This window comes from Scomber japonicus, chromosome 2, assembly GCF_027409825.1.
Source record: "Scomber japonicus isolate fScoJap1 chromosome 2, fScoJap1.pri, whole genome shotgun sequence".
Lineage (NCBI taxonomy): Eukaryota > Metazoa > Chordata > Actinopteri > Scombriformes > Scombridae > Scomber > Scomber japonicus.
Genome location: NC_070579.1, coordinates 20672795 through 20699141, shown reverse-complemented (window position 1 = coordinate 20699141; position 26347 = coordinate 20672795). Strand labels below are relative to the sequence as shown.

Below are 26347 nucleotides of genomic sequence, written 5' to 3'. Positions count from 1 at the left end.
TTACAATTTTTATTCTCCAAAATCATTCCAGGTGTTTTTCCAGCACCTCTGCCAAGGATAAGTGGGATTTTATGGATCAGTCTAATGATGCTTATTATTCTCTACACAACATGTAGAGAGTGTTGGTGAGAACTGTCCACTCTGACTGCATTATGCAGTAATGTGTGTGTGTGTGTGTTGGTTGTCGGAAAGCAGGATAAGGAGAGTTTACAAGTCTCCTGTGGCATTAAGTTTATGATGGTTCCCGTCAGTGAACGGTTGGCAAGACTGCACCAAAGAAAGAAATATGAGCTTTGTACAAAATTAGCCTTATGTTCTCTCACACGCACACACACATGCAAACACACACACCTTGTGTATTGTTTGATCGAGGCTGTGAATAATTGATGCATCTTTATTATTTGTCCCTCTGGTGTCCTGCAGTCCTCTTTCTTTCTCTGTCTCCCCCCAACCCCCCTTCTCTCTCCCATTAATCCTGTTTTATGTCTGTCTCTCCCTCAGGATGCTGCTGCTGCCTCAGTAAAGTCCTTGTGATTGGATGAAGAGAGAACCACTGACTACCAGTATGGACGCGCGCCATCCTGGAGTTTCCCATAATCCTTAGGTCTCTAGTAAGTAGCATCTGTAAAAGGCTCCTTTTTTAAGTTGGTGTGTGTTTAACATAAAAATGGATTCTTGTAAACCCTCCCAGGCTTTAGAAATTTGTTTTTCTCCCTTTTTATAACAGAAAATATGAAGTTTTTGTAATTTTTATCAGAGGGATGGTATTTAGATACATTTAGTACATCTTTTCACATTGTATAAAAACCTAAACAAGCTATACTATGCCAAGACACGCTTAGCAACCTCAAGTGCTTATAACTTAGCAGCGCTTCCTGTAAATGCTTCATAACAAACGGCACCATGGTTGTTTTCTTTTAATGTGAAGCAACTAAAGCAGAGTTTCCCCTGCATATCTAAATCTAAAGCGGACCACCTAGGCCAAATTGGAACCTTATTATTGTTTGGATGAACTTGAAACCCACTAAACACATAGTATCATATCCAGGTAAACAAATCTCTGTGTGGCTCGGTTCTTCCATCTGTTAGGTACCAATCTAGCTTTATTGTGAAACATGGGAACACTTTCACTGTAAAGGAAGTGTTTGGTTTGTATTAACAGCTGATAAACATCACAAGAATAGTGCTGCCTGCTTCCCAGGCAGCACTTTGACACTGTAGGGTATTGTGTTTTGGCATTAAAAAAATAAACCTAACCTTATGATTGGGAAAACATTTAGTGGCTCAGTACATCAGGAACTACAGTGGATGTGCATGGAGAGATTACTTCTTCCTTTACTGCTGTACAGTGCTATGCTGTCTCCACAGAAACCAGCAGCCGTTAGGTACCTTATGGATGAATGTGGAATGTTCTTTGCATTCAAGACTCAAGATTCTTTGCATTCTTCTTTTGATCATTCTTTCTCTTTGTTTCCTCGCTGGTGTTCAGAGTTGCAGCTGAGTGTACTGAACCCTGAACCGTGACCAACGCTGGTCTATGACTGACCTCCTGTCAGGTACGAAATACACACACTTACTTACACACACGCTGGCACACATGGTTTCCAGTGTTGGGGAAGCTACTTTGCAAATGTAGCTTGTAAAACTACATGTAGTTCAGCCTGGCAGTAGTGAACAAACTACAGCAAAAAAAGTAGCTTTAGCAACTACTTATACTCATTATACTCAGCGTTAAATAAATCAACATGTGGTGTATATGAAACAAAATATGACAGCCTACAAAAAATTCACATGCCAGCAGAAATATGCCTCTCAACTCAGTTTTATTTTTTTAAATAAAAAAAGCTGACATTTTTGGTCAACATATTGTAGGTTCACCATAGACATGTTGGGTAATATAAAGAGAAAATGAAAATCCTACCACAATACCCGCTTGTAAATCAGAAATGTAAATCAGTCAACAAAAAATGTAATAAAAAAATACAAAGAGGTAGACATATTCTAGATCAGTGTGTCTTGAACAACAATGTAGGCATGTCATGACATGATTCATGCCTTTTTTGTTCTGGAACACAATAATGGTAAAATAACATTTATATTATACAGGTCTTTTTTTAAATTAAAAATATTTCATGTTATTGGCAAAAATTGTAGTTTGTAAATTGAGTAGTTAAACTACAAAATGACTCAAAAAGTAGTTGAAATACTTGATGCAGCACAAAATATGAATGTAGTTTAACTACCAGCAAGTTACAGCAAATTGTAGTTAAGTTATGTAGTTCAACTACATGTAGTTCAAGTCTCTTCAACACTGATGGTTTCACACATGCTGTGTTTGTGTTCACGGTTGAGTAGAAATGAAAACCTCCATACTTGCACTTGTCCATGCTGAGAGGTTCCCCATCCCTACTCTGCAGTGGCCTGCATTTTGAAATCTCTGAATGCCAGACTGTAATCCACAGTAACATCTCATAATAAAAAAAGGCTGATAATATTATAATATTCTATATTTTTTTCATCAAATCTCATGAGAAGACCAAAACCAACCTTGCATTAGTACTCAATTTGTTCAGGCTTTTGAATGAATTAAGAGGACAAATTGTGGTTTTCCCAAAACGTCTGGGCACTGTGGTTTTTAGAAAATGTTACTTGAACTGGAGTCACTGGTGCATTTGTTGGTGACTATTTTCAGCTGCAGATTTAGTATAATAACAAAATAACTACATGCTCATCATCATAAAAAAACATATCACCTGGTGCAATGGTATGATTCATTGTTTTTATTCATTATTGGGCAACAATAGAGACCTGTGACACAGAGAAAGAAGCTATTATGTATGTAAGGCATTAGCTGCACACATGATACTTGTTTATTGGATAATTGTTTTGGGGGTTTTTTTCAGATAATTTTTTGTCAATTAGAAAAATAGAATAATAGAATATCACCAGACTTATCTTTTAAAGTGGCTGTGATGCATTCAGTAGTTTTGAGTTAGACTCACAGGTCAGGATTGTGGGAACTTGTAGCAGCAGAAATTGCAAACTCTGTCTTTAAGCTAATTCCTTTATTACTTGGATTCATATTTGTTCTCTTCTCGTTCCCTTTCTCTTTCAGTTGATCTGTCTTGTGCCATGATGATGTCAGTAGATGTGACCAATCGTAATGGCCCCACTGCCACGCCTCCAACTTCACTCAGCCTGCGCTCCTCCCACAACCAGCTGCTCAGCAGTGATGTCATCAAACAGGGCTCTGCCACACCTCCCAAGTGTCGCAAAAAGTATGCTCTTACCAGCATCCAGGCCGCCATGGGCCTTGGAGAAGCGGTGCCATCGTCATCCTCGCCATCATCATCGCCATCGCAGTCATCAACCCCCAACAATCCCAAACTAGCAAAGAACGGAGTCAATCAGCTCCGTAAAGCTGGTCAGGATCATAACAAAAACACAACTGATTTGACTGACCTTGAGTGTAATTCAGAAAGTATAACAGATGAGCTCAGTGTCAGCACAACTGAGGAACCTGATGGTCACACTCTCTCCAGTAATGAACAAGAGAATGATGTCATAAATCTAGATTTTGAACTGAACCCAGACTGTAGCACAGACGCAGAGCCCGAGCAGAACACAGAATCAGATATAGACTGTAACGTCAACACGACTGTAGAGCTCAAACTGAATGGCAACACATCAGGCACAGGATTTGACTTGAACATTGAGACAGAGGAGAGTGATGATATCAGCATTCTGTCTGAGAAGGAAATTGTGTCAAAGATGAAGACTGAGGAAGATGGAGATGAGGTGGTGGTGGAGGAGGAGCAGGAGCAGGAGGACGAGGAGAAGAAACCTTTACTGATAGAGAGTGAGTCTGTGAAGAGCCTCAAAGTTTCTTCAGACCTGGAACTCATCTCTGACCTCCAGTCGAACCTCAAGCTCCTCAAAATGAGCAAGGACTCTCCGGTGCCTCCCCCTCCCTCCCCACCCAGGCAGGCCAGCCCAGAGGATACACCACTGCTCTCCGTGGCCTCCTGCTCCTCCTCTTCCTCCTCCTCTCCTGAAACAAAGAAGGACAGAAGGACTGGCGCAAAGACAGACTGCGCTTTGAACCGTATCCAGAATCTGAACCCCAGTGATGAAGAACTGAGCTGGACCACACTGTCCCAGGAGAGCAACTCCCCTGAGGAAACAGGTACACAAACAAACACACACACAAAACATGCTGCAAGGGGTTTATTGAAGCAGACTATGCAGCCACTGTCATTTAGAGATGTTTGGCATAGTTGTCGTGTGTGTGTGTGTGTGTGTGTGTGTGTGTGTGTGTGTGTGTGTGTGTGTGTGTGTGTGTGTGTGTGTGTGTGTGTGTGTGTGTGTGTGTGTGTGTGTGTGTGTGTGTGTGTGTGTGTGTGTGTGTGTGTGTGTGTGCGACTCTGCTGTGTTGTGCTATGTAGTGGTTTCACCATCCTCTCTGCTGATGACATGTTTCCATTTAGGGTGACCAAGTGCGTGTATGCATACACATGAACCCAGACATGACTAGAACAGAATAACAAACACTCCAGCCTCCAGTAAATCTCCCAGAATCCCTCTGGGACAGGAAGTGCCCTTGTAACCTCATGGGTGGTTAGCAAGCTAGATCAGCTGCATCCTGTTTCAAGCTGTGTCCTGTGTGTGTGTGTGTGTGTATGTGGACAGGATCTTGCAGGCTGGTCATGAGTTAAACTGAAATCTGTAACAGCCATTACCTCTCTCTTTCGCCTTTTTTGATTTTTTTTTTTCTCGACTGCCATGTGCTCTTTTGTTGTCTCATACTCAAGAGAGAGGAGCTGTTTGAGCTTCCTATTATAATCTTCTGTGTGTTCTTTCCTACCGTAATACTTCATACTGTTCTTTTTATAAGGATATAAAGGCTTGTACTCTGCAGATATTAACTACAGGAAGGAGTCTGCAGGCACAGAATCACGGGCATGGAGGATTGGAGACCCTGTAGCATTATATTTGAACTCCTCCGTGTGTACCTGTGACTCTCATTAGAAAAGATTCAGTTTTGAGCTATGAGTATGAGATTTTAAGCTGCTCATTTAGTTCCTGGTGGTATGTTGAAAGTTGCTCTGTACAGCAGTGGTTCTCAAGTAGTTAAGCCTCAGGACCCACATTTTTTCCCTATTCATTAAGTTGTTACCCAAACTTTTGAACCAGGTGCTGCTCTGGTGATGCTCATCAAGTTTCAAGAATCTTAAATTAAATTTAACTGTAGCAGAGATCACTTTAAGGAGGAATACATACTGAACAGCATTTTATTATGAAGAATATTCAGTAGCACTTTACTTGAACCCTTCATCATAAGGCTGATGTAAGTTTGGGGGATAACTGGGGGTCCTTTTTCCTCCTGACGAGAACGACTGCTAACTAACTACTGATGTGACAATGTTAGGCTGTATTCATAATGTTCATTCCTCTCATTCACTGGATTTCCCGCTACCACTGCAGTGTCTCTCTCACTCTCTCGCTCTCTCTCTCTAGTCTTCTAAAATTGATCCAGAAAGCCGACAGCAAACTCTTAACTTCAGTTTAACGTCATCAAACAAGAGAAATGTCCTCCCCTCTTCCTAGTGATATCTTTAGCCCCTCCCTCATGGCAGGGTTGTATAGCTCTAATCAGTCATATCACCGGCTGTGATCGGTCACCGCAACATGACGTCTGGTTGTGTCTCTCTAAAACCTGATTCTGGTTCAACTTTCTTGCCGCACTCCGCTGTAGCTTTCACTCCCACAGCCTAAATGCACTGCCCCATTCAAATGAATGGGAATACTGGTGTTTTCACTGCAACACCTAATTTGGTGTGAATTCAGCCTCAGTTTACAGCTACTGCACGTGTGTTGTGTCATGTATATAAACAGTCGTCCCAGCAAATGTTGGGTTTGCATCAGTTGTAACTTAACATGACTCTGATATGGTTGCCCCTCAAGAAGCTTCCAGAAAGCTGGTCAGTCAGTCTCTGGAGCTAAGACTGCCTTTTAAGAGACATAGGCTAAACTGAAGGGCTGCATAAAGAGCCACAAGATACATGAGGAGTTTCTTGAACTGCAAACCTACTCTAGTAAAGTCCCTGAACAAAAATATAGATTTGAGAGTAATAGGTCCCCTTTAAGAGATTCTTATGAGTCATCAACTCTGTCACTGGCCCTTTCTTTCTTGCATTCACTTGTTGCCTGCCTCTGCAGAAGGTCTGTTTGAGTCATTGTATTTCTTTGTCAGCATAATGGAATGAAAAAATCTGGGTGCTCAATTTAATTAGGATCTTAAAACCCCTTGACCCTGTCTTTGTTGTAAGACATCCATCTCCTCTAGAGTGGCAGCTCCGACCTCTGACATGAGCTCAGCTGTAAACCATCCTTTCTCCCTTTTTAAGAGTTGCTCTGCTCTGAGTTGCTGTTTTATTTCTCGCAGAATGCTTCTTCCTCTCCTCGCTCTCTGATGATGACTCATTGTCCCTCATGGGTTGGAAGCTCAAAGCATCTGTGTATTTCATCTATCTACAAGGATGATAATTGGCAGCTTGTCTTGTTGAATTTTTATGTATTTCACAATTTTTGCTGCGCTCTTCAGCGGTCTGAAACCGAGTCATTATAGGAGAATTTACTTTCCATGTGTTCCTTTGTCCTGATTTCCCTTTGCTCGTCTTCGTCTACACTGACATCCCACAGTGATGACTCTCTCTTGGGATGGCCTGTGTTTTACGTAGATCAATGTGTGTGTATTGATGATGCGTGGAAGTGGGGCAAAAGGTAGACGTTAGTGGTATTGTAGTCTCTAGTTAAGACATATAGTCCTCTGAGGGTTTGAGAGAAGTCGATTATCATGATTTTGGCATCCTTCATGTTGAATATATCGATATTTAACACACAGTTGTCCATACATCCGTGTCCTCCTGTGTGCCTCTCTCTCTGTCTTATTGACAAAGCCCTGTTGTTTTCCCAGGTGTGTGTCAGATTCCTCTGTGGATGTTGTGGGTTAGAGGGCCAGTACGACACTGCTTTCACACAGAGGAGGGAAAACACACACACACTCACACATACACACACACACATACACACATGCAGAGTTGAGTAAGGTCCTCTACATTCTCACACAACAACATGCATTGTAACACTTGCAGGAGAACATAACTTGAATGCAGCATGGCAAAAGAAAAATTCCACTCATTATATCAGGGTTGTCCCCTTTTACATTTTTTCACCATTTATCAGTCCTATCGTTCTGTCCCTCTCAGCTCCTCCTCCTCCTCGCACCTCCACTGGATATGATACTGAATGAAAGATAATCCAGGGGTTGCCAGGACAACCAAGAGAGGCTAAAGGGAAGATGGGAGGTGTGTGTGTGTGTGTGTGTGTGTGTGTGTGTGTGTGTGTGTAAAGGGCAGGCATATTTTCGCTATTGATGTTGTTGATGCTCCAGATATAGGAAAGAGCAAACATAGCTCAGCTGACAGTGAACAACCTCACTCTCTCCTTCTCTTTCTGTCTACCTTTCCCTCTCTTGTCTCTCTACCTCTCTCTCTCCATCCTCCCTGACTCTCTGCCTCAATGTGTCTCCATGTCCCTTTCTCTCCTCTGTCTTCCTCCTCCCCTCTCATGCGGTGTCCCCCCCTCTCTCCTCTCTCTGTTGTAGGTATGTCGGAGGGGTCTGGCTCAAGCGAGAATGAAAAGAGCAGTCTCTCTCTCTCTCTCTCTCTCTCTCTCTCTCTCTCTCTCCCTCTCCCTCTCCCTCTCCCTCTCCCTCTCTCTCTCTCTCTCTCTCTCTCTCTCCCTCTCTCTGTCTGGGGTTTTGCTGTGGTTACAGCTCTGTTTGTTGCTGTATGTGAGAGGCAGCTAGCTAACTATGATGCTGGGGAAAGACTACATGCTGGCCATTGTGATTGTCAATTATGAGGGTAGGTGCATCTGTCGGAGTCGACTGGACACTACACTGTAGGTTTAGAGTTTGGAAGCTGTGTGTGCGTGAGAGAGAGAGAGAGCAGGCACTTCGAGTTTCACTTTGAATGAAAGAAATTAAATGTATTTTATTACTATATTACTGTTGTTGTTGTTGTGTATACATGTGTGTCCCTGAAGTTTGTCTCTAATGGTAGTGGATCTGTTTTCTAGATGTCTGCCATAGGAATCTGTGGTCTGTGCATGCTTTATTTGTGTGCATGTTGTGAATCAAAGTGTGTATCACCCTCACCGCGGTGGTGTGCATGCGTGGTGTTGTTTTCCAAAGAAAACGTGTGTGTGTGTTTTGCTACAGAAGCTCACTGCTCTCCCCTCCCCCTCTGCTCAACTCTGTTCTGGCATGGAGCTGCATGCTAACTGAGGCTATGACAGCCTAACTGCTATGTAGCTCTGCCATGGCACATTTCTGTGAGCTGCATAGGTGCATGCTTATGTTTATCCTCAGTGTCATCATGCTAAGACTCTTCAGTCTGATTCCGCACTTGCACCAGTGCTTTCAGAGGATGACATTGCTAACTTCGAAGCATGACATAGCCCCCGAGCCAAGCCAGCCAGCCAGATATCTCTCTCTCTCTCTCTCTTTCTCTCTTTCTCTCTTTCTCTCTCTCTTTCTCTCTTTCTCTTGCTCCCTCTCTATTTCTGCCAGTGTATCTCTCTCCCTCTCTCTTCTTTTTTACACGCATGCTTTAATCCACATCCAGTAGTCTGTTCATCTCACACTGGCACCCATTCTGAGTCACCATCTTCCCTCTTGCTCATAGCAGACAGAGACACTCAGGTTCTCTCTATTGTAGTTTTATTTGCTCTGACCTATTTCTTTTTTTTTGTTTGCTCATAAAAGACTGCAACTCCCAGAAGGCACTGCTTCACAGCTTTTTGCTCTAAAGCACAGTCATAAGTCCCAAGGGATGGTGCTTGTAAAAAGAACGTGTGCACATTTTGCTAAGCTTTGCAAATGAATTCTGTTGCATTAAATACACTGAAGCCTTGATAACTTATCAGTGCATGCCTGTCTCTGTGTGTGTGTGACTGAGTGTGTGTGTGTGTGTGTGTGTCTGAATTCCATCTCAATCCGGACCGACCCAGTCGTCATGATGACATATGGCCTGCTGTCGTGGCGACAAGCCCACAGGCTGTGTTTCATCAGCATGGTCAGCACTTCGAGAACTCTTTGTGCAATCACACACACACACACACACACACACACACACACACACACACACACATACACACACACACACAAAAATACACACAGCACCAGCTGACCACTCTGTCAGAGTTTATATCAACTTTATGAGTTGCTCCACCACCTAATGCAGTTTCGGATCATCTTTACGATCTCTGCCAGTACGTCAACTTCACATACACAAGATGCTATCAAGTTCTCTATGTGTGTCAGTGTGACTGATCATACATTCAGGGACACATTTTGGGGGGTGGCTTTGGTGGAAAAACTATCAGCTTGTTCCTCAATTTGGTCAATACTTAAGGTACAGGTAAGGTTTAGGGTTAGATAAGTAGTGGTTATAGTTAGGACTAGGTTAAGTCTCCAGGAAGTTAATGTAAGTCTAATGTCCTCAAAAGTGAGGTAATTAAACGTGTACATGTGTGCTATAGCTTGATTGCTGCAACCTTCAGATGAGATGACATTCAGTACAGAACTGATAGAAGGAACAGTTATATTAGTACTGTGAGTCCATCTTCACACAGTCTGTGTGTGTGTGTGTGTGTGTGTGTGTGTGTGTGTGTGTGTGTGTGTGTGTGTGTCTTAACTGGTAACTGCTGTATTTCCTCCTTAATGTATTGCTGTCTAATAAATTATGGTAACAGCCATCTGCTTTATGTGCCCTTGCTGTCTTCTGTTCTGTACTGAGAACTTTAAATCTTTATGTTAATACATACTGAGCCAGTTCACTGAATAATAACAGGTTTTTCTGAGTTTGGACACAGCTATGGACTGTTTCTTTTTAATTAAATGTATAATTGTGTAAACCTCACTGCATAACTTTATTCGTTGATTGGCAAAATAAAGTCAGTCACCACTCGTACTGCTATAAGTTTAGTTTCACTTTGTCACAGTGAGTAATATAGACCATTTTTTGTAACACTAATGCTTTTATTGCTATCATAACTTTGTAATGTACAGAGGCTGGAAGCTGTGTGTACCACTAAAGACCAGGAGATCGTTTCGCCAAATTTGCAACATGGCATCATGTCCTTTCTGCATATTTAGACATGTTTTACTAATCAAACCAAACAGCATCCTTGTGATCCATGCATGAGGACTCAAGAATAGCAACAATCTTTTGTGAAACATGATCCTGCCACTATTTGCACTCTCCATGTAAGCAGTGCTTGTGTGCTTTGTTGTTGTCACTGGTTTGATGTCAAAGTCAGTGGCCAGACAAGTTTATTTAACTTTCAACATAGAAAGCATTTCTGATGACATGAAGTTTTTCTTTTTGCCCATGTTAGTGTGTGTACTGACATAAAGTCCAGCTGACAGTCAGACAGTTTGACTTGTGCAGTAGCATCATTATGGACAACTGGTGGTCCGCCCCTTTTCCTGATCATAAGTCTTGTATTTAGGACATTCTTCTGATTTATGAACTGATTTGAAAAAAACAAGCAAGTACCCCTTATTCAACATACATCCACGCTACTCATCGTAATATGAAACTGTGTTCCAAGAAGAAGCTAATAAAATTACTAGAAGCAGATAGTGTTCATTTGTGTCATGTGGAATAAATCCTAATATATTTAAATTCTGCTCTTGGCTCGATCATTGGGACTGCATCTGACATCTGTTTAACAGTTCTAAATGTGAGAGGAATGCTTTGGGCCTTTGTGTGTATCTGTGTATATTTGGAGGAATGTGATTTCTTTCATTTAAAAATATGACAAAAAAAGCTACAGAATGTGCCTGTGTTTGTTACAGAAATATAACACCAGTGCTTAACAAGTTTTCCTCAGTTGTTGTCTATGGAAAGGCACAGGTTGTTAACTGACAGCTGCAGCAGATGTTGATTATCCCAGTCAGCTGTTGATCAGTATATGAGCGTGGAGGTATTCATTTCCACCAGGCAAATTTGATCATATGGAAGAAAAAACACTCTCCTGCAGTATGTTTTGATGTAGTCACAGAGTTGTGTTTATATGCATTTAACTGTGCAGGTGTCTGTCAGTTTGTCTAATTTCATATAATTTCATATAAATCATTCTAATGTGTGTTTTTCCATCAATTAGATATCTGGAGTGAGCAGTCATTCCAGACAGACCCTGACCTGCCTCCAGGATGGAAGAAGATCACAGATATGGCTGGTATCTACTACTGGCACATTCCTACAGGCACCACCCAGTGGGAGAGGCCTGCCACCCGCCCTGCACCCCCTGGGCAGACAGACTCCCAGGCCCTGAGTGACCACACAGCCTCAACACCACGTAAACACTCCCTGGGCTCACTCAGCCCCTCACCCACTCCTGACCATGAGGTGAGACACAGAAGGACAAACACACATTTTAGGTTTCACACATTATGTCTTTGTTTTAACTGTCTGTTAATTGTGGCTAGACTTACAGATGTTCTCATTAAACTTAATCACCCCAGAATGATCAAAGATGTTTTTGTGGCTCTGGCTCTGGCCGTGGTCAGACTCACATTAAAGCCTGAAAACAGTCCAGCCACAGAATGAAGATGAGTGGTGGGAAAAATAATAATAAAGTCACAAACTTAAATTTATACCAAAATAATGAAGACAGTTAGATTAAACCACAAACAAATACTATATAACAAGCAATTGTGGATGTAATATAGCTAATAATGTCTCATGAATTTGCAATTAAGTTGAAAATGAAAATCCTCCTTGTTAGCCTGAATACAATTGGAAGCCCTCTGCTTATATAAACAATAAAAGTCTCTGATGGCCATACAGCACAGTTTGAATATCAGAGTGGATGTAATAAAACAAAAGGCTGGAAAATCCTTTTTTTTTTTCAGGCAGCTTTTTTTATCTCCAAGATTTTAGAAATGTATTGATGAACCTTAAACAGTAAATGCTGTTGTGGCATTTTATAACCTCAGTATTATTTCTAACAATACTATATCATGTGTGGTGCATGATTTTAAACAAATAATTGTGCAACACAGCATAAAATTCTTACCCATATGAAAGTAGATCCGATCCATGTGTTGCACCTGCGGAAGATGTTTTATGACCTTTGGGCCAAACTGTGCCTCTGATAATATTACTGTCAAAAGTTCAGTATCAATCTTAACAGGGGAAATCAGCTATTTCCTCATTCCCTGAATAGCTGCTAATGACTGTATGCACCAATGAAGATGTATTAAATAAAGCAGTTTCTCATCACTGTGCCTTTGCTTGTGTGTGTGTGTATGCATATAGTCGTGCCAGGCAGAGGTTTTCTTCAGGGCGTCTACTCGCTCGGGCAGCACCACCTCCGACAGCTCGGTGGAGCCCCTCTCCACACACGAGCCCATCCTCCCCACATGTGGATTTGTTAACAGCTGTTACTTTGTAAGTAACTCACATTCCCTGTTTTTCTGTGGAAGAATATCTGTGCCATCAGTGATAACCTGTACATTTTGAGAGAATTCATTTGAAGCCTCCATGTGGTCTTTTGAGACAGGAGAATGTAAGAGTCTGATTATATATCTGTTTTTCTGTAGTCCTGACTAAGATAAGTGGAAGATTGGCAGAAATATACAATAAGACAGCCGGGCTAAGAGAGTAAGAGGGCCGTCAATATTCCAGTCGAGCAACAGAACACAGGAGTGCAAGAACACTGAGTCAGTCAATCAGTCAATCATGCACAATGATGGAGGGAAACAGAGAGAGAAAAGGAGATTGATAGAGAGGAGCATGGTGTAGATACAATATTGATCCAGACAGAATAGACTGATGTTGACAGATAGATGTGCCAGAATCTCACTCTGGCACATCTATCTGGGGTGCCTGACCGGCAGATTATGTATGTATTAGACGGTGACACAGGAGCCAAAATGGCTGACAGACAAAGATGCCCTCTGAATTCTCATTATGGAGACTTAAGACATTTTTTGATGCTTCTTTCTCTCTGTATGTGTATCTTTCTCTTTTTAGCCTCGTTCCACATCTCTACAGGGAATGCCTGATCAAGAGTGTCGCCCTCAGCATCATGAAGATGAAGACAAGGTGGGATACTTTAAAACTTTCCACACCCTATTCCCTTCCTCACCCCCCCACTCTTCTAGTTCCTCCTTGGCTCGATAGCCTTGAGCTGTGCCTTTGTATTTCTTTGTACAGTAATTATGCGTAAATATCAGTGTGTGGCACAGATGGAAAAAATTATTCCTGCTGCATCTGTATGTGTGTGTATGTTACCTCATGCCCTACTTGTATCACACACAGTACAGTCAGTATTTGGATAGGGACACATTTTCATTTGGTTTGGCTTTGTACTCCAGCGCATTTGATTTGAAAGGACAACAGTGACAATGAGGTTAAAATAATACACTGCACTCTGGAGACAGGTGCAATAAAATACTTAAAACCTCTCAACAGCCTGTGTGCTTTCATAGACAAAGACAGATTTTTGTGCAATAATATTCCAATATCATATAATAGGTGTGCAATATAAAATATGTTTACTTCACACAATCCACTTGCATATTTATTTTCATGACTCCTAGTGACAGCTGTGGCAGGTTGTCCATCTGTCCCATTCTTGTGAACGCAATATCTCAGGAATGCCTTGAGGGAACTTCTTTAAATGTGGCACAAATGTCCACTTGGACTCAAGGAGGAACTGATTAGAATTTGGCGGTCAAAGGTCAATGTGACCTCACAAAAATGTTTTTGCCCATAACTCAAAAATTCATGCACTAATTATGACAAGTATCACACAAATGTCAAATAGGATAAAATAATGAAACGATGATGTTTTATATTGAAAAGGTCAAAGGTCAACTTCACTGTGACATCATAATGTTCAGCAAAAACACTTTGCTGGCCGTTATTCTAAGCCATAACTCATAAAGAGACTAGAAAGACCATATTTCACATATGGTTGCATACTCAATTGGTGACACTAATATTGGGTGTCCATGGATGTAAGAGGCACACAACTGTGAGACGGTATTTGTAGTTGTAACTTACTAACTACATTTATTTATTGTACTTCAGTATGTACTGTTACTTACTATTGTTTTTATTTTACCTTTCCTGGTAGTCTTTTTTTTGTATTGGATTTTTTTCTTAGTTATATTGGCATATATATTGTTGTTCTCTCTCAACTGTGTTGTGTAATTTTACTATTAAAATGAAGGTTGAAAGTCAGCACTGTACTGCATGTCCTGTATTGTTCATATTCTACTAATCAAGAATTAATAGGTTCTCAGTAGTGAGGTGAATGTTCAATAGGAGCAAGAAACATTTGAGGAAACAAAGAAAAACAGTCTTGATTGATGATCTTGGCCTTTTTGTTGGCGAAATGTTTTTGCTGAGTTGCTCCTTATTGCAACAGGCACCAGTGTGGAGTGAGCTAGTTAGCTAACAGCCTTGTTCTGTCTTTCTCCCCTTGCTCTCCTCCCGCCCTTGACCCACAACTTTATGTGTACGTGTGTTTTAAACACTGTATGTAGAAACAGATGTGGAGTGATTTTGGCGGAAAGATTGATAGTGAAGTGTGGAAGGCAAGTATAATGCACTCAGAGAAACACACACTGAGTCACTGAGTCTTGTTCGTGGTCTAACTTGTCCACTTTTTGAGTGTGTGTATTTATGCATTACATGCTAGAAATTCACTGCCTGGGCAAAAGCATGTGTGGCTGATGCTTCAACATAAATATAACTGCACCAACCACAGCATTTTGTCATGCCTGATGAGTAGAAACATCTCTGTTACTCGGCTGCAGCAACACGCTCAACAAGTTGTTTCTTTCTTTACTTACAAGGTTCACTCGCTAAAATGTTTTCATCTTTCCTTCCTGCTGGCACAGATCTGAATGTTTGCACACACAAGTGTGTGTACATACTAAATGTCAACTTTCTTTCCTTGATATAGCATGCCCCATTACATTTAACACACCATTGCCATTCTCCATACGGCAAGGGCATCCTGTCTGCACTTGGATGCATGCTGGCATACTGTATATACTGTGTGGGGTCAAAACATTTACACTTTGTTCCTGGCAGGTTTGTGTCCTTTTAGCCCCTCTCCCACATGCTGTGTAACCAGTGACTGTTATGGTAGATACACAAATATGTGTCATGCTGGAACAGGATTCAAAGACATTTTTGCTTAATTTGCTCATGCAATTAGGTGGTTCATGCCCTGGTGAGACTTCTGTCACAGTTCCAGCATTCCTGGAGAAAAACATGCAAGTTCTAGGGAATTCTTATACACTGTATGACAGTGTAAATAAAGAATAAGAGACTTTGAAGTTCTCTCTAATAGTAGGAAGCTTTCTCATGTGAAAAAACACCAAATTATGGGAAAGTTAAAGCTATAAGGCAAGCAATAAGAATACATTGATGTGTAAAGAATAATATAAATTTGACATCCTCTTACATTAAAGCTGCAGTTGGTAAGTCTTATAAAAGTAACTTTTTGTCATATTTGCTAAGACTGTCACTATGTAAAGACAGCATTACATGAAACTAGTGATCTGTAAAAAAAACAAGAAAAACCCAGGCTCATTTAGCCCCGCCTACTGCTCCTACTGCAAATTGCCAGAATCCACCGCGACTGGACAAAAAGAACCAATCAGAGCCAGGATTGTGTCTGATGGAGTGTCTGACAGCTGTCAATCACTGCTCACGCACACAGGCCCCTCCCCCTTCCTCCACACAGCCACCTCCCCCTCCTCCTCAGCTCGGTCAAGCTCATATCTCTGAGTTTCTAGGTACGGTATAGCCATGTGAAAGTCACTGTAAAGCGTTTTATATCTAGCTGTGTGGAGTGTAGTTCATGTATTACATCGATGGTCGCGTGCCGTCGTGAGCACGTCAGCCTCCTCAGGGGGAGGGACTTTGGAGGCAGGGCAGGAGTGCAGTGGAGAGGGAGGGGGAGGGATCTGAAAGTTGTACTTCTTCAAATTTGATGCTAAGTCCTCTCTCTCCTCAAAGTTACCAACTGCAGCTTTAAAAGGTAATCAAAATGCATTCAGATCACTTTCAAATACATTACTATGCAACTGTAAAGGCACTGAAAAGAAAAGCAAATATTGACAAATGTTTGGGACAGCTGGCGAAAGCCACTCATATTATGAGTAACATGTGTGAAAGGGGCTTTAAGTTTTTTGGTCATTTTGCTCACTCTGATGATGTCAACTATGTGCACCAGGACCTGCAGGCAGCCACAGTGAACCCTGACCCCAGTCTGAAGGAGTTTGAGGGTGCTACACTTCGCTATGCATCACTCAAACTAAGGTGAAATACATGTACAGTCACACAAAAACCAAACCACCTCTATGCACTGCACGACACCAGAGTTGCAAATGGTTAGCAAAAGTGTTTATTTCTTTTTCTTTCTACTCAACTACCACTCTCACTATCTGTCTGTTCCCCAGTATTGTGTGGTTAGTTTCTCTAATCTTGACTTTAATCAGTGTTTGAGTTTAATGATATCAGGCAAGGCAGGAAGTTAGTTCTTACACTCAGGAAATAGCTCCATATTCCCTGTTAGTGTAATGACTGCCTGTTGCCTTGGTACACACTGGTTACCATGCTAACAAATCAGTAATTGGTTATAACAGTAATTGAACACTGCTAATCTTATTACTATTATTATTTTTTTTAAATGTCAGGAACCGTCCAACAGTGGAAGAAGAAGAGTCCAGCAGTATCAACAGTGATCCAGAAGCAAAGGTAAGAAGCCTTTTACTTTTCAGATAATTTCAAAACCTGTAGAGTCATAATTCATCTTCAATTATTGTAGATATGGTACAGTGCAGTAGGTTAGGTCAGTTTTATTTAATTATTTCATCATTTACATCATTTATATGTTTCTCTTACAAATGAATTAATCTCTCTTATATTCTCTTTTATTTTCCTTGACTGAAAAAAAGGTGTAGACTGAAGCCTGAGCTTATTTTGTCTACCCTTTTTAAAACATGAATTAAATGTCTTCAAACAAAACTTATGTCAGTAGCAATGGCTTTTAAACATGACAAAGTACAATAAATTAACAATTTAATTTCTCCTAACAAACTAAAAGCATAAATATCCAGATACCTGATTTCAACAATCCACAAATCCCCATATTCACTTCTTACATAACATAAATGTTTCGATTTTAAATAATTTCTTAAATGAACTCATATTTTTACTTTCTTTCAATTCAATGTCACAATCATTCCATAACTTCACTCCATACACTGACACACATCTACTTTTCATTAGTTCTTGCCCTTTTCCTTTCAAAAATGAAGTTTCCCCTCAGTGGATAAGTGCTTGTCCTCTTTGTGAGTAACCCTTGGATACAGTCTGGAAGTGTTTTACAATGTGCTCATTAGCTGTAATGTTTTAAAGTTAACCAAATCCATAAACCTCAAATTGTGTGTATATCTTATAGCTCTTTTTTGCAACAAAAAAATGCAATTTGTATTAGTCTTGTAAGTATTTCCCCATATCTCTATACAGTATGTAATGTAAGGAAGAATGAGTGAGGAATACAAAATAAATAAATATTTATGGTCCAAGATACCCTTAGTTTTATTAGAGTATTGCAATAGATGTTGATATTTTTGATTTAATGTAGTTTATGTGGGGTTTCCAGTTTAATTTATGGTCTATCATTACACCCAGGAATTTGTTTTCATACAACTTTGTTAATCCTGAGTTTAACCTCATTGTTGATTTTTTTTATTTCCAAGCACTATAAATTTTGTCTTACTTAAATTCAGTGACAGTTTGTTCACATCAAACCATTTTTTCAAATTATACAATTCACTAGTTTCTGCTATATCCAGAAGCTCATTCAGATCTTTATGTTAACAAAACAAATTAGTGTCGTCAGCAAAAATAACAAAATGTAGCAGCTCTGATGCTCTACAAATATCATTTAGATAGAGACTGAAAAGTTTGGGTCCAAGCACTGACCCTTGGGGTACCCCACAGGTGACCTTTTTGACGCTCTGAATTTTCAGTGTTAGTATTTACATACTGGTACCGGTTATCCAGATAGCTCTTCAGTTCAGCCAGGAATATGCTACACCTCTAATGCCATAGTGTTCCAGATTACTCATTAATATCTTATGATCTATTGTATCAAAAGCTCTTTTGAGGTCAATAAATACCCCCACTGTTCAACACATATTTCCATTCTGCTTTTATGTAAACTACAAAACACAGTAAGTATTTTTGTGTGGCTGGCAGAATACCTCAACTTATGGAAAATACATATTTTGACCCTATATGCCTTTTAATGCTTTCAGCAAAACTTATCAGCCTACATCTCTAATTAGTTAGTGGTTTTTTGCCAGAATCTAAAGCTACATACTCCAGACTTCTATCCAACCCTACTATTAAACACTGTAGATCATAATCACCATGTGCTGTACACATGGTGTCGAAATGATATGTTTTTAATCTGTTGATGTCCTCAGCTTGTTTGTTTACCAGTGGTGTTTATGTTGATCAGGGTCGCTGTCTAAACAATACTGCCGCCAAGTGGTGAGACTAAGAAGCACAGCTCCATGCTGCACATTGGTGCATTGATTATCAAGGCCTCTTAAAAATCAAAACCTAAAGATTCAAACTAGACATTAAGCCTTTTTAATCAAGGAGTCAAGCATAATAAAACATATTAGTCAGCAGCTCTTTTGGCTGATATCAGCAAATGTCAGTGCCAGGTATAAATTCACTAACTAATTGCACTGACAAAAAGTGAATCATTTATCAGACATGATACAGAGTCATGCATTGTGTAAGAAACCACAGAGGATGGCCGCAGGGCTGAAATAGATTCCAAGGTGTGTGTGTGGTGTTCCTACAGATGACTAAATAGAAGCGTTGCAGATTAGAGTTTAAAGCCAACACTCAGCTTGATGATGATGTGGTGCTGATTTGGCTGTTTAGTGTCTGTTTCCCTCTGTGTATTTGTCTGGCAGAAATTCATAATCCTTAGCAACAGTGACATTGTGATGAATACCAGACACAAACACAGGCCTACAGTCAGGGCATCTGGTCCGGTAGTACGCTCTGACACGCACACACACACACACATACACACATGCAAACAGCCTGCTGCAGCATCTGCCACTCAAATAAACAAACTTAGATTTATTACTGTAATCTAAAATCCAAACACACCTAATAAGGACAAATATTTATGATTATTTACAGACAATTTCCAATTTATTAGCTCATTGTTAAGCACAAAGATTACATCAAGAAAAAAAAATCTGGTTTTATGATATTTGTAGTTTGCATAAAATAAAATCGAGGCTGCACAGTTTGTACGTCGCATAGCTGCTACCACCTACTGGTCTTAATCAGCAACGCAACATACAGCAGACTCTTTGCAGCTGGGAGGGAGGCACTGTGCGTGGGGAGGTTTGTGTGTGCGTGTTTGCACAAGTGTGTGGATTCATCTGTATTCTATGTGTATGCGTGCGTGCGCCTGCAGAGTGAGCCACATAGAAGACTTATATCTGGTTGTGGAGAACTTCAAACTGTGTTCGTGAGTGTGTTTGCAGGAGCAGAATATATTAAAAACTACAATAAGCAGATAGATCTTCTTCTTTTTTTCTTTTTTTAAAAAAAAAAAACAGGGTCTACAAGTGTCACTATACATATGCACATATAATGCATACACATACTTCCTGTATGCATGCAAGAACATGTATTTAATACACACATGTTTGATCCACTTCTATGTTCCCAGCAGTTTTTCAGGATAGTGACTCACTATATTTACTGTCTGTCACCTCTATGTCTATCTGTGCCAACCTTCCCTCTCTGGCCTCTTTCATCATGGCTCTCTGTTGTCTGCAGAGCACTTTCTGAATGGTCTGCTGAGGTCAAATGAATACTTGATGAGGACAGATGGATGAGTCTCTCTCCTCTTTTCGTCTCTATTTGTCTACCAAGATGCATTTTTGTCTTCATCTGTTTAGTGTTCGTCTTTGTGAAGTTCGAATACTTTGGTTTTATCCACAGAATCTTTAGAGTTCAAAACCCTACGTGTATTATTTTAAACACAATGGCTTTGTCATTTAAAGTAACCCAAAAAGTTCATTTTAAAACTTATTAGAACCTAAAACAGAATCCTACTTGTCTGTTTGTAAAAAGTCTGTAAGTAATGTACTGTATATGTAAAAGTATCCCCACTCATTGGTGTGTTTTCAGTGTTTTGCTGTAAGATCTCTGGGATGGGTAGAGATGGCTGAGGAGGACTTGGCTCCGGGGAAGAGCAGCGTTGCGGTTAACAACTGCATCCGACAGCTGTCCTACTGCAAGAATGACATCCGGGACACCGTCGGCATCTGGGGAGAGGTGAGTAAGGGAGGGTACAGCGTTGTCGTGCTGTTCTGGGAATGAAGAGCTTGTAGTTGTTAGAAGTGAAGGGTTCGTAGAGGAGGGCTGCTTGTACAGATTTAAGTAGATGAATGTGTAAGGGTGGAGCAAAGAAAAAGAGCAACAGAAGTTAGCTGGGGCAACAGTCTTCTGAAATATGTGTCAAAAGATGGAAGAAGGCGGGAGGAATGAAGAGAGAAAAGTAGAGCAATGTTATGAAGCCTCCCCTCTCTCTGCGGTGGTTGTGTTTAATGTGAAGTGACAGAGCAGAGAGAGAGAGAGAGAGAGAGAGAGCTTCAACCCTCTTTCAATAACCTTTCATCTCCTGCCCCCTCTTTTTGGGGTTTGATAATTTATTTAGATGCCTTCAAAGCCAGAGGACACGTGTGAATGCACACACAGACACACACACACACACACATTTTACCTGCACACACACACGGGCATATATACTGAAGTAAAATAAAGCACCTGACCTTTAAAAGAATCACTTTTATGCAACATGCTCAGCTGCAGGAAATGAGGATTGCATGTTTCTATGATGAGATTTGAAGGACCTGTGTTTGTGTGTGTGTGTGTGTGTGTTGGTCTAGGGGAAGGACATGTACCTGGTGCTGGAGAATAATATGTTAAACCTGGTTGACCCCATGGACCGCAGTGTGCTTCACTCTCAGCCAATCGCAAGTATCCGAGTCTGGGGCGTTGGCCGAGACAATGGCAGGTTAGTCACTGTCTCAACCCACACTCCTTTTTATTCTTTTCATTGATTCATTTCCTTTTTGTTTTTGATTGATGGATTGTGAGTGTGCTCTGTTCTACTATGTACTATGTTCTGAGTCAATCCAGAGTTATATACTGATCATTCAGGTTGTGACTTATTGAGGCCTTTGTTCTGCAATTTTTCAGTTGTTTAGGTTTTAATTCTTTAATTATTACATTAGTTGAGTGTGAATGAAATCAATGGTGCATCTCACACACACACACACACACACACACACACACACACTCAGTAAAAGGTCAGGGGAACAATTGAGGGCACCAGATGGGTGGTGTGGTGACAGGCAGAAGAGAACAGTTAATGATTGATGATGAAGGGATGCTTATGAAAGATTAATTCATCAGTACAAAAGAGAGGATGAAAGGGAAGAATAGCCTTTATTCTCTTTCACCACAAATCCCCACCTGACTATCCGTCCCTCACTTTCACCTCAGCTTAGCTCAGCACAGGGAGGTCGACCGAAAACAAATTCCCACCGTCACTGCACTGGGCAGCTTCTATGTTTGACGCAAGAAATTTGAAGGGAAAAACAAAAAGCAAACTAGCGTCACAAACCTCTCCTGGATACATGAAGGTCAAAATGAAAACCACTTTAAACCACCACCAGTGTGTTAGTGCTGCTGCTGGCTGACCACCAGAGGGCGCTGTACACTGCTGCTGCACGCACGCAAAGATACTAAATGTAGGTTATCACCATCAGGCACAGCCGGGTGATGTGGATTGGAGAGGCTGGTAGCTGCTGTCGAGCTGGCACGTGCCTGTTCATGTACACACACACATTCACACACACTCACACACACACACACACACACACATACATAGTAAGAACGAGTGCACTCAGGGAAAAGATGAAGGCTAAAAGCCCTTGGCATATGCAGAACTGCAGAATTCTGTTGCCTCAGGGATCTCTCTCTCTCTCTCTCTGTCTTTTTCTGTATAACACAGACGCACACACACATACACACATATATGCAGGGGTGTACGTTACAGTATAATTACAGCTATAAGGATCACCCAGATCCTTCAGATAATATGATTGTGTGTTTCCTGCGTACTTAACCTTAATTTCTTGCCATCCACTTCTACATATAGTGGGAGAGTCAGAGCAGTGGGAATACCTTAGCTGCAGCAGTGGGAGGAGGCGAGGAGATGGTTATAGAGAGGGAAAGGGAGGGGAGGTGAGGGGGTTGGCAGGGGAAAGGGAGAGGGGGATGAGCCTGACAGAGAGGGAGGTATGGTTAGTGCTCACAGGGTGTGGAGCGGACAGGTTGAGGAGTGTGTACTCGCATGCAGCATCACCAGGAATAGATGGTGTGAGTGCCTAAAGACGCTCCCGTTCAAAGGATTACTTGCCAAAATAGAGAAAACAAACCACTGTGAGTATATTTATATGTTTCTCTTACTTTTGGAATCATCACTTCTGCTCTTTTGTTTCATTGTTAAGGAGAAGACAAGAGTGGTCAGGCCTCTGTCTGTAGGGGATGTTGCTGTGCAGGTAGTTTGAGGTTTGATTTTTACAACCAGACAGTTTTATAGGAACTCGGGTGACACGTAAGAAATCTGATGTCTGAGTTGTGCGTTTTGGTTTGGATGTGGATGGCTAAATTAAAGTAGCACTGCTGGTTACTGATAAATGAGTTGTGTGAATCTGAATATTTTTGTGGAAATCTCTGAACTCACAGCAGTTGAACACATTTTCTTTATCGTAGGAAATCGGCATCAAAAATTCACTCACACGCTCATATTTTAAATATCCAGACGTTTGTTTTAATACAAAAATGCTCCCCATATTTGCCCATTTTCTTATTCGTACTCAGACTGGTCAGTTTGAAGATATGAGCGGCTGTGGAATTTGAAACCTGGTTGGAGCAGCGAGTTTTAATTTTTTCTTGTATCTCTTTGTCTCTCTCACACAGTCTTGTACCCTTGCAAATGATTGGAGTGGTTTTGTCAGGACAGGAATGGTACCCCAGTGTCTCCCACTCTCTCTCCCGTGTGCCACGAAACTCATTATCACCATAGAGATTACAGATTCCCACAGCAACCTTGACATTTTCAGGGGTGTCCTCCCTTATATACACACACACACACACACACACACACACACACACACACACACACACACACACACACACACACACACACACCCTCCCCCTTCCTCTCTTTCCTCTCACTTTTATCTTTACTACTCATCTGGGTGTTTCATTCTGCCCCCGTCTTTACACTTTATCATGTACATTGTTGCAGCTCACTTCCAATTTCCCCCTCCCAGTATTTCACTATTCTCTTATTTTATTCCTCTCGCTACCCACTCACTCACACTTAGCTTCTTTATTTATATGGCTCTTAAATATTCCCAACCAATTTCCTTTTATTTCTTTTTAGAAATACAAACCAACAGCAGCCAATTAAAGCTAATTGCCGCCATCAAGAAAATCTCTCTGTCCCAGATATTGCCCCCTTCTCTCTTTTCCCTCTTACTTTATTCATTTTCTGTCCATTATTCATATTGTACGTCAAGGTTAAGTATGCATGGAAATTACCTGCAGTGCTGCTTTGACCTTTTTTACACCCCTTCAACACACACACACACACACACACACACATTTCTTATTCTAATATTGACGCTTTTTTTCTAGGGGAGGTGACAGAAGGACTGAATATGAATCTTAATATCAATTCTGTGGTTGACACTTCTTTTGCCTGCTGTTTTTAACTGTTTTCCTTTCCTCCCTTGCTTCCTTGGACACAGAGAGAGGTAAACACATTCCTTCTTTTCATGTCCCAACCCTCCTACAGTATCACTCCATCATCTCTGTCATTCTTTATTGTTTAATTTCCTCTGCGTCTCATTTTTCTGGTCTTCAAAGTGACTCTCTATGTACTGTACCGCTGTGCACACACTCTTAAAGACGTAGGAAATGGTGACCTCCTCTGTCCTGTCTACAAGCATTTTTTTAAAGTATGCACACACACACGCGTGCGCACACATACACACACACACACACACATAAAAATAGGAATGTTTTGTGTAAAGTTTTCCTGAGGGGCCGGGCTCTGAAATCTTGTTAACTCTCAGGCCTGTGTTTCCTGTTGCATAGCATGGCATATTGAAGCACACAGCTTGAAGGAAATTATTTAGTTTTTTGTACATTTCTGAATGACGTAAATCGACATTTGTGCGTGTCTTGGGCCGGTTTAATTTGGTGCAGCTGTATTTCTTCTGCAGAGTGCTCTATGTTGAGTCTTCATTCCTCATTCTCTCCTTTTTCTTTTTTTCCATCTTCTTTTCATTCCTTCTGTTCAGCTGTGTTAAATTGTTTTCGGCTCCAGTGGGCCCAGGGGAAGGTTCTTCCCTGCTGTCACTTTATTCAGCTCCCCTTTGCATCACACTGCTCTATTGATCTCTGGGGTCCATCGACCTGAATGCGTGTATGTCCGTATGTGTGTGTGTTCTGTAGTCATCAGACTGATAAAGGTCAGCTCATCTCTCATCTGTCTCCAAGTGCTGTCAGTCCAAAAACTGGACGCACACACACACTTGCATCATTTATCTTCTCTGTCTCCAGGTAGAACCAAAAATAGTTCCACAAACCCCCCCCCCCGCCCTTTAGTCTTCACACCCTTGTCAGTCACCTCCACTTGTGTGTCCTCATTAACCCTGTGTTTTGTTTTGTTTTTCTCCTCTCAGGGACTTTGCATATGTGGCACGAGATAAAAACACAAGGATCCTGAAATGTCATGTGTTCCGCTGTGACACGCCAGCCAAAGCCATCGCCACCAGCCTGCATGAGATCTGCTCCCGGGTAAGTGGTTCAGGCTGGAGTCCAGACACAAGGCCAAGTTACGATTTGGCAAGTAGACCCAGATAAAATCCAAACCAGACAAATACTTGGTGGGTGTAATGTTGCTCTTACCAAACAAGCAGGCTGGGAGAGATGAAAATGTGGTGCTGATGGCCATTACCAATTAAATTTGCAAACAAACCACATTAAAATACTAAGAAACAAAAGGAAATATCAACCACTTCCAAAGCAAAAACAACACATTTACCCAAGTGTACTTATTCTTGTAGTGCTCGTGCTTGAGAACAGACATCTTCACTTACACATTGAAATGCCCAACTTCAAGAGTGCTTGTGTTGTTTCATCATCTTTACCATTCCACTGTCAAAGCACAGTTTTTTCATCTTTGCACAGGGTATCTGCAATCCTCAAAAAGTCCAAAAAAACAAGATTAAACTCCCCACATTGTTATCAGCTTGCTTTCTCTGCACTGCATGTTCACTGTTGGATGAATACAGATGAATACAACTCTGCAAACAGGGTTAGAAGAATAGCATTCAAACCACGCTTTTATTGTGTCAGTTTAATTTACTAAAGTCGCTCGGAATTTATGGACTTTCCTTTTACAACTTTGATTTCATTTGGGGAAACAGGATAGAAATGCTTACGTTATTTATGTAGACTCATAATTTGGTGCTGAATCCAATTATAGGTTCACTTTTATAAGGTACCTTAAAGTGATCATGTCTTCAAAACTTTCTTCCTGGTGCCCACAGTTGCCCTGTTCTGACTATTAAGTTGAAAATGTTATTTGCTAGAGAAAAAAAGGCAGAGATAGAGCCATTTGTCCTTCATATTAAATTCATGTTTATATTAAAGTTACATTAAATGTCCCACATTTTACAGTTAGCCTATATTATAGAACATCAAGTCTGTTTAGTCCACACTTGTCACAGATAAAAGGATAAATAAGAGAGAATTGGACACCGCAGGAGTTGATGAGATGCAGATTTTCTGTGACTAACTGTCTGAATAATGTATAATTTATATGTGGTGGTTGTTTGTGTGTGTGAGAGAGAGAGAGAGTGATTTTGCCTGTTTTCATCTGCCTGGTACTGTGTTTCTGTGTGAGCAGCTGCACTGCTGAAAAAGGCTTGTGTGACCTGGTAAATGTGCGTGTGTGTGTGTTTGTGCTCTGCAGGTGAAATGTGTAGACATCATGACAGTATCAGGAATGATGCTGTTCTAGGTTTTCCTGAGCGTCTTTGTGTTGATTC

At 41.0% G+C, this 26347-nt stretch overlaps 1 protein-coding gene across 4 annotated transcripts in view; it reads left to right on the top strand.

Annotated features, from left to right (window-relative positions):
- The first annotated feature begins 500 nt into the window (after positions 1–500).
- The window catches only part of apbb2b (amyloid beta (A4) precursor protein-binding, family B, member 2b), a 35009-nt gene continuing 9162 nt past the window's right edge, over positions 501–26347 (top strand). For all 4 annotated transcript variants that reach the window (XM_053334359.1, XM_053334343.1, XM_053334351.1 and 1 more), the window contains exons 1-12: positions 501–611; positions 1490–1556; positions 3116–4186; positions 11236–11480; positions 12393–12524; positions 13110–13181; positions 14630–14680; positions 16333–16418; positions 16796–16856; positions 20340–20486; positions 21101–21228; positions 24977–25091. In XM_053334359.1, the coding sequence (XP_053190334.1) occupies positions 1538–1556; positions 3116–4186; positions 11236–11480; positions 12393–12524; positions 13110–13181; positions 14630–14680; positions 16333–16418; positions 16796–16856; positions 20340–20486; positions 21101–21228; positions 24977–25091 (2127 nt within the window). In that variant the 5' untranslated portion in view covers positions 501–611; positions 1490–1537. The remainder of the gene's footprint in view (positions 612–1489; positions 1557–3115; positions 4187–11235; positions 11481–12392; positions 12525–13109; positions 13182–14629; positions 14681–16332; positions 16419–16795; positions 16857–20339; positions 20487–21100; positions 21229–24976; positions 25092–26347) is intronic.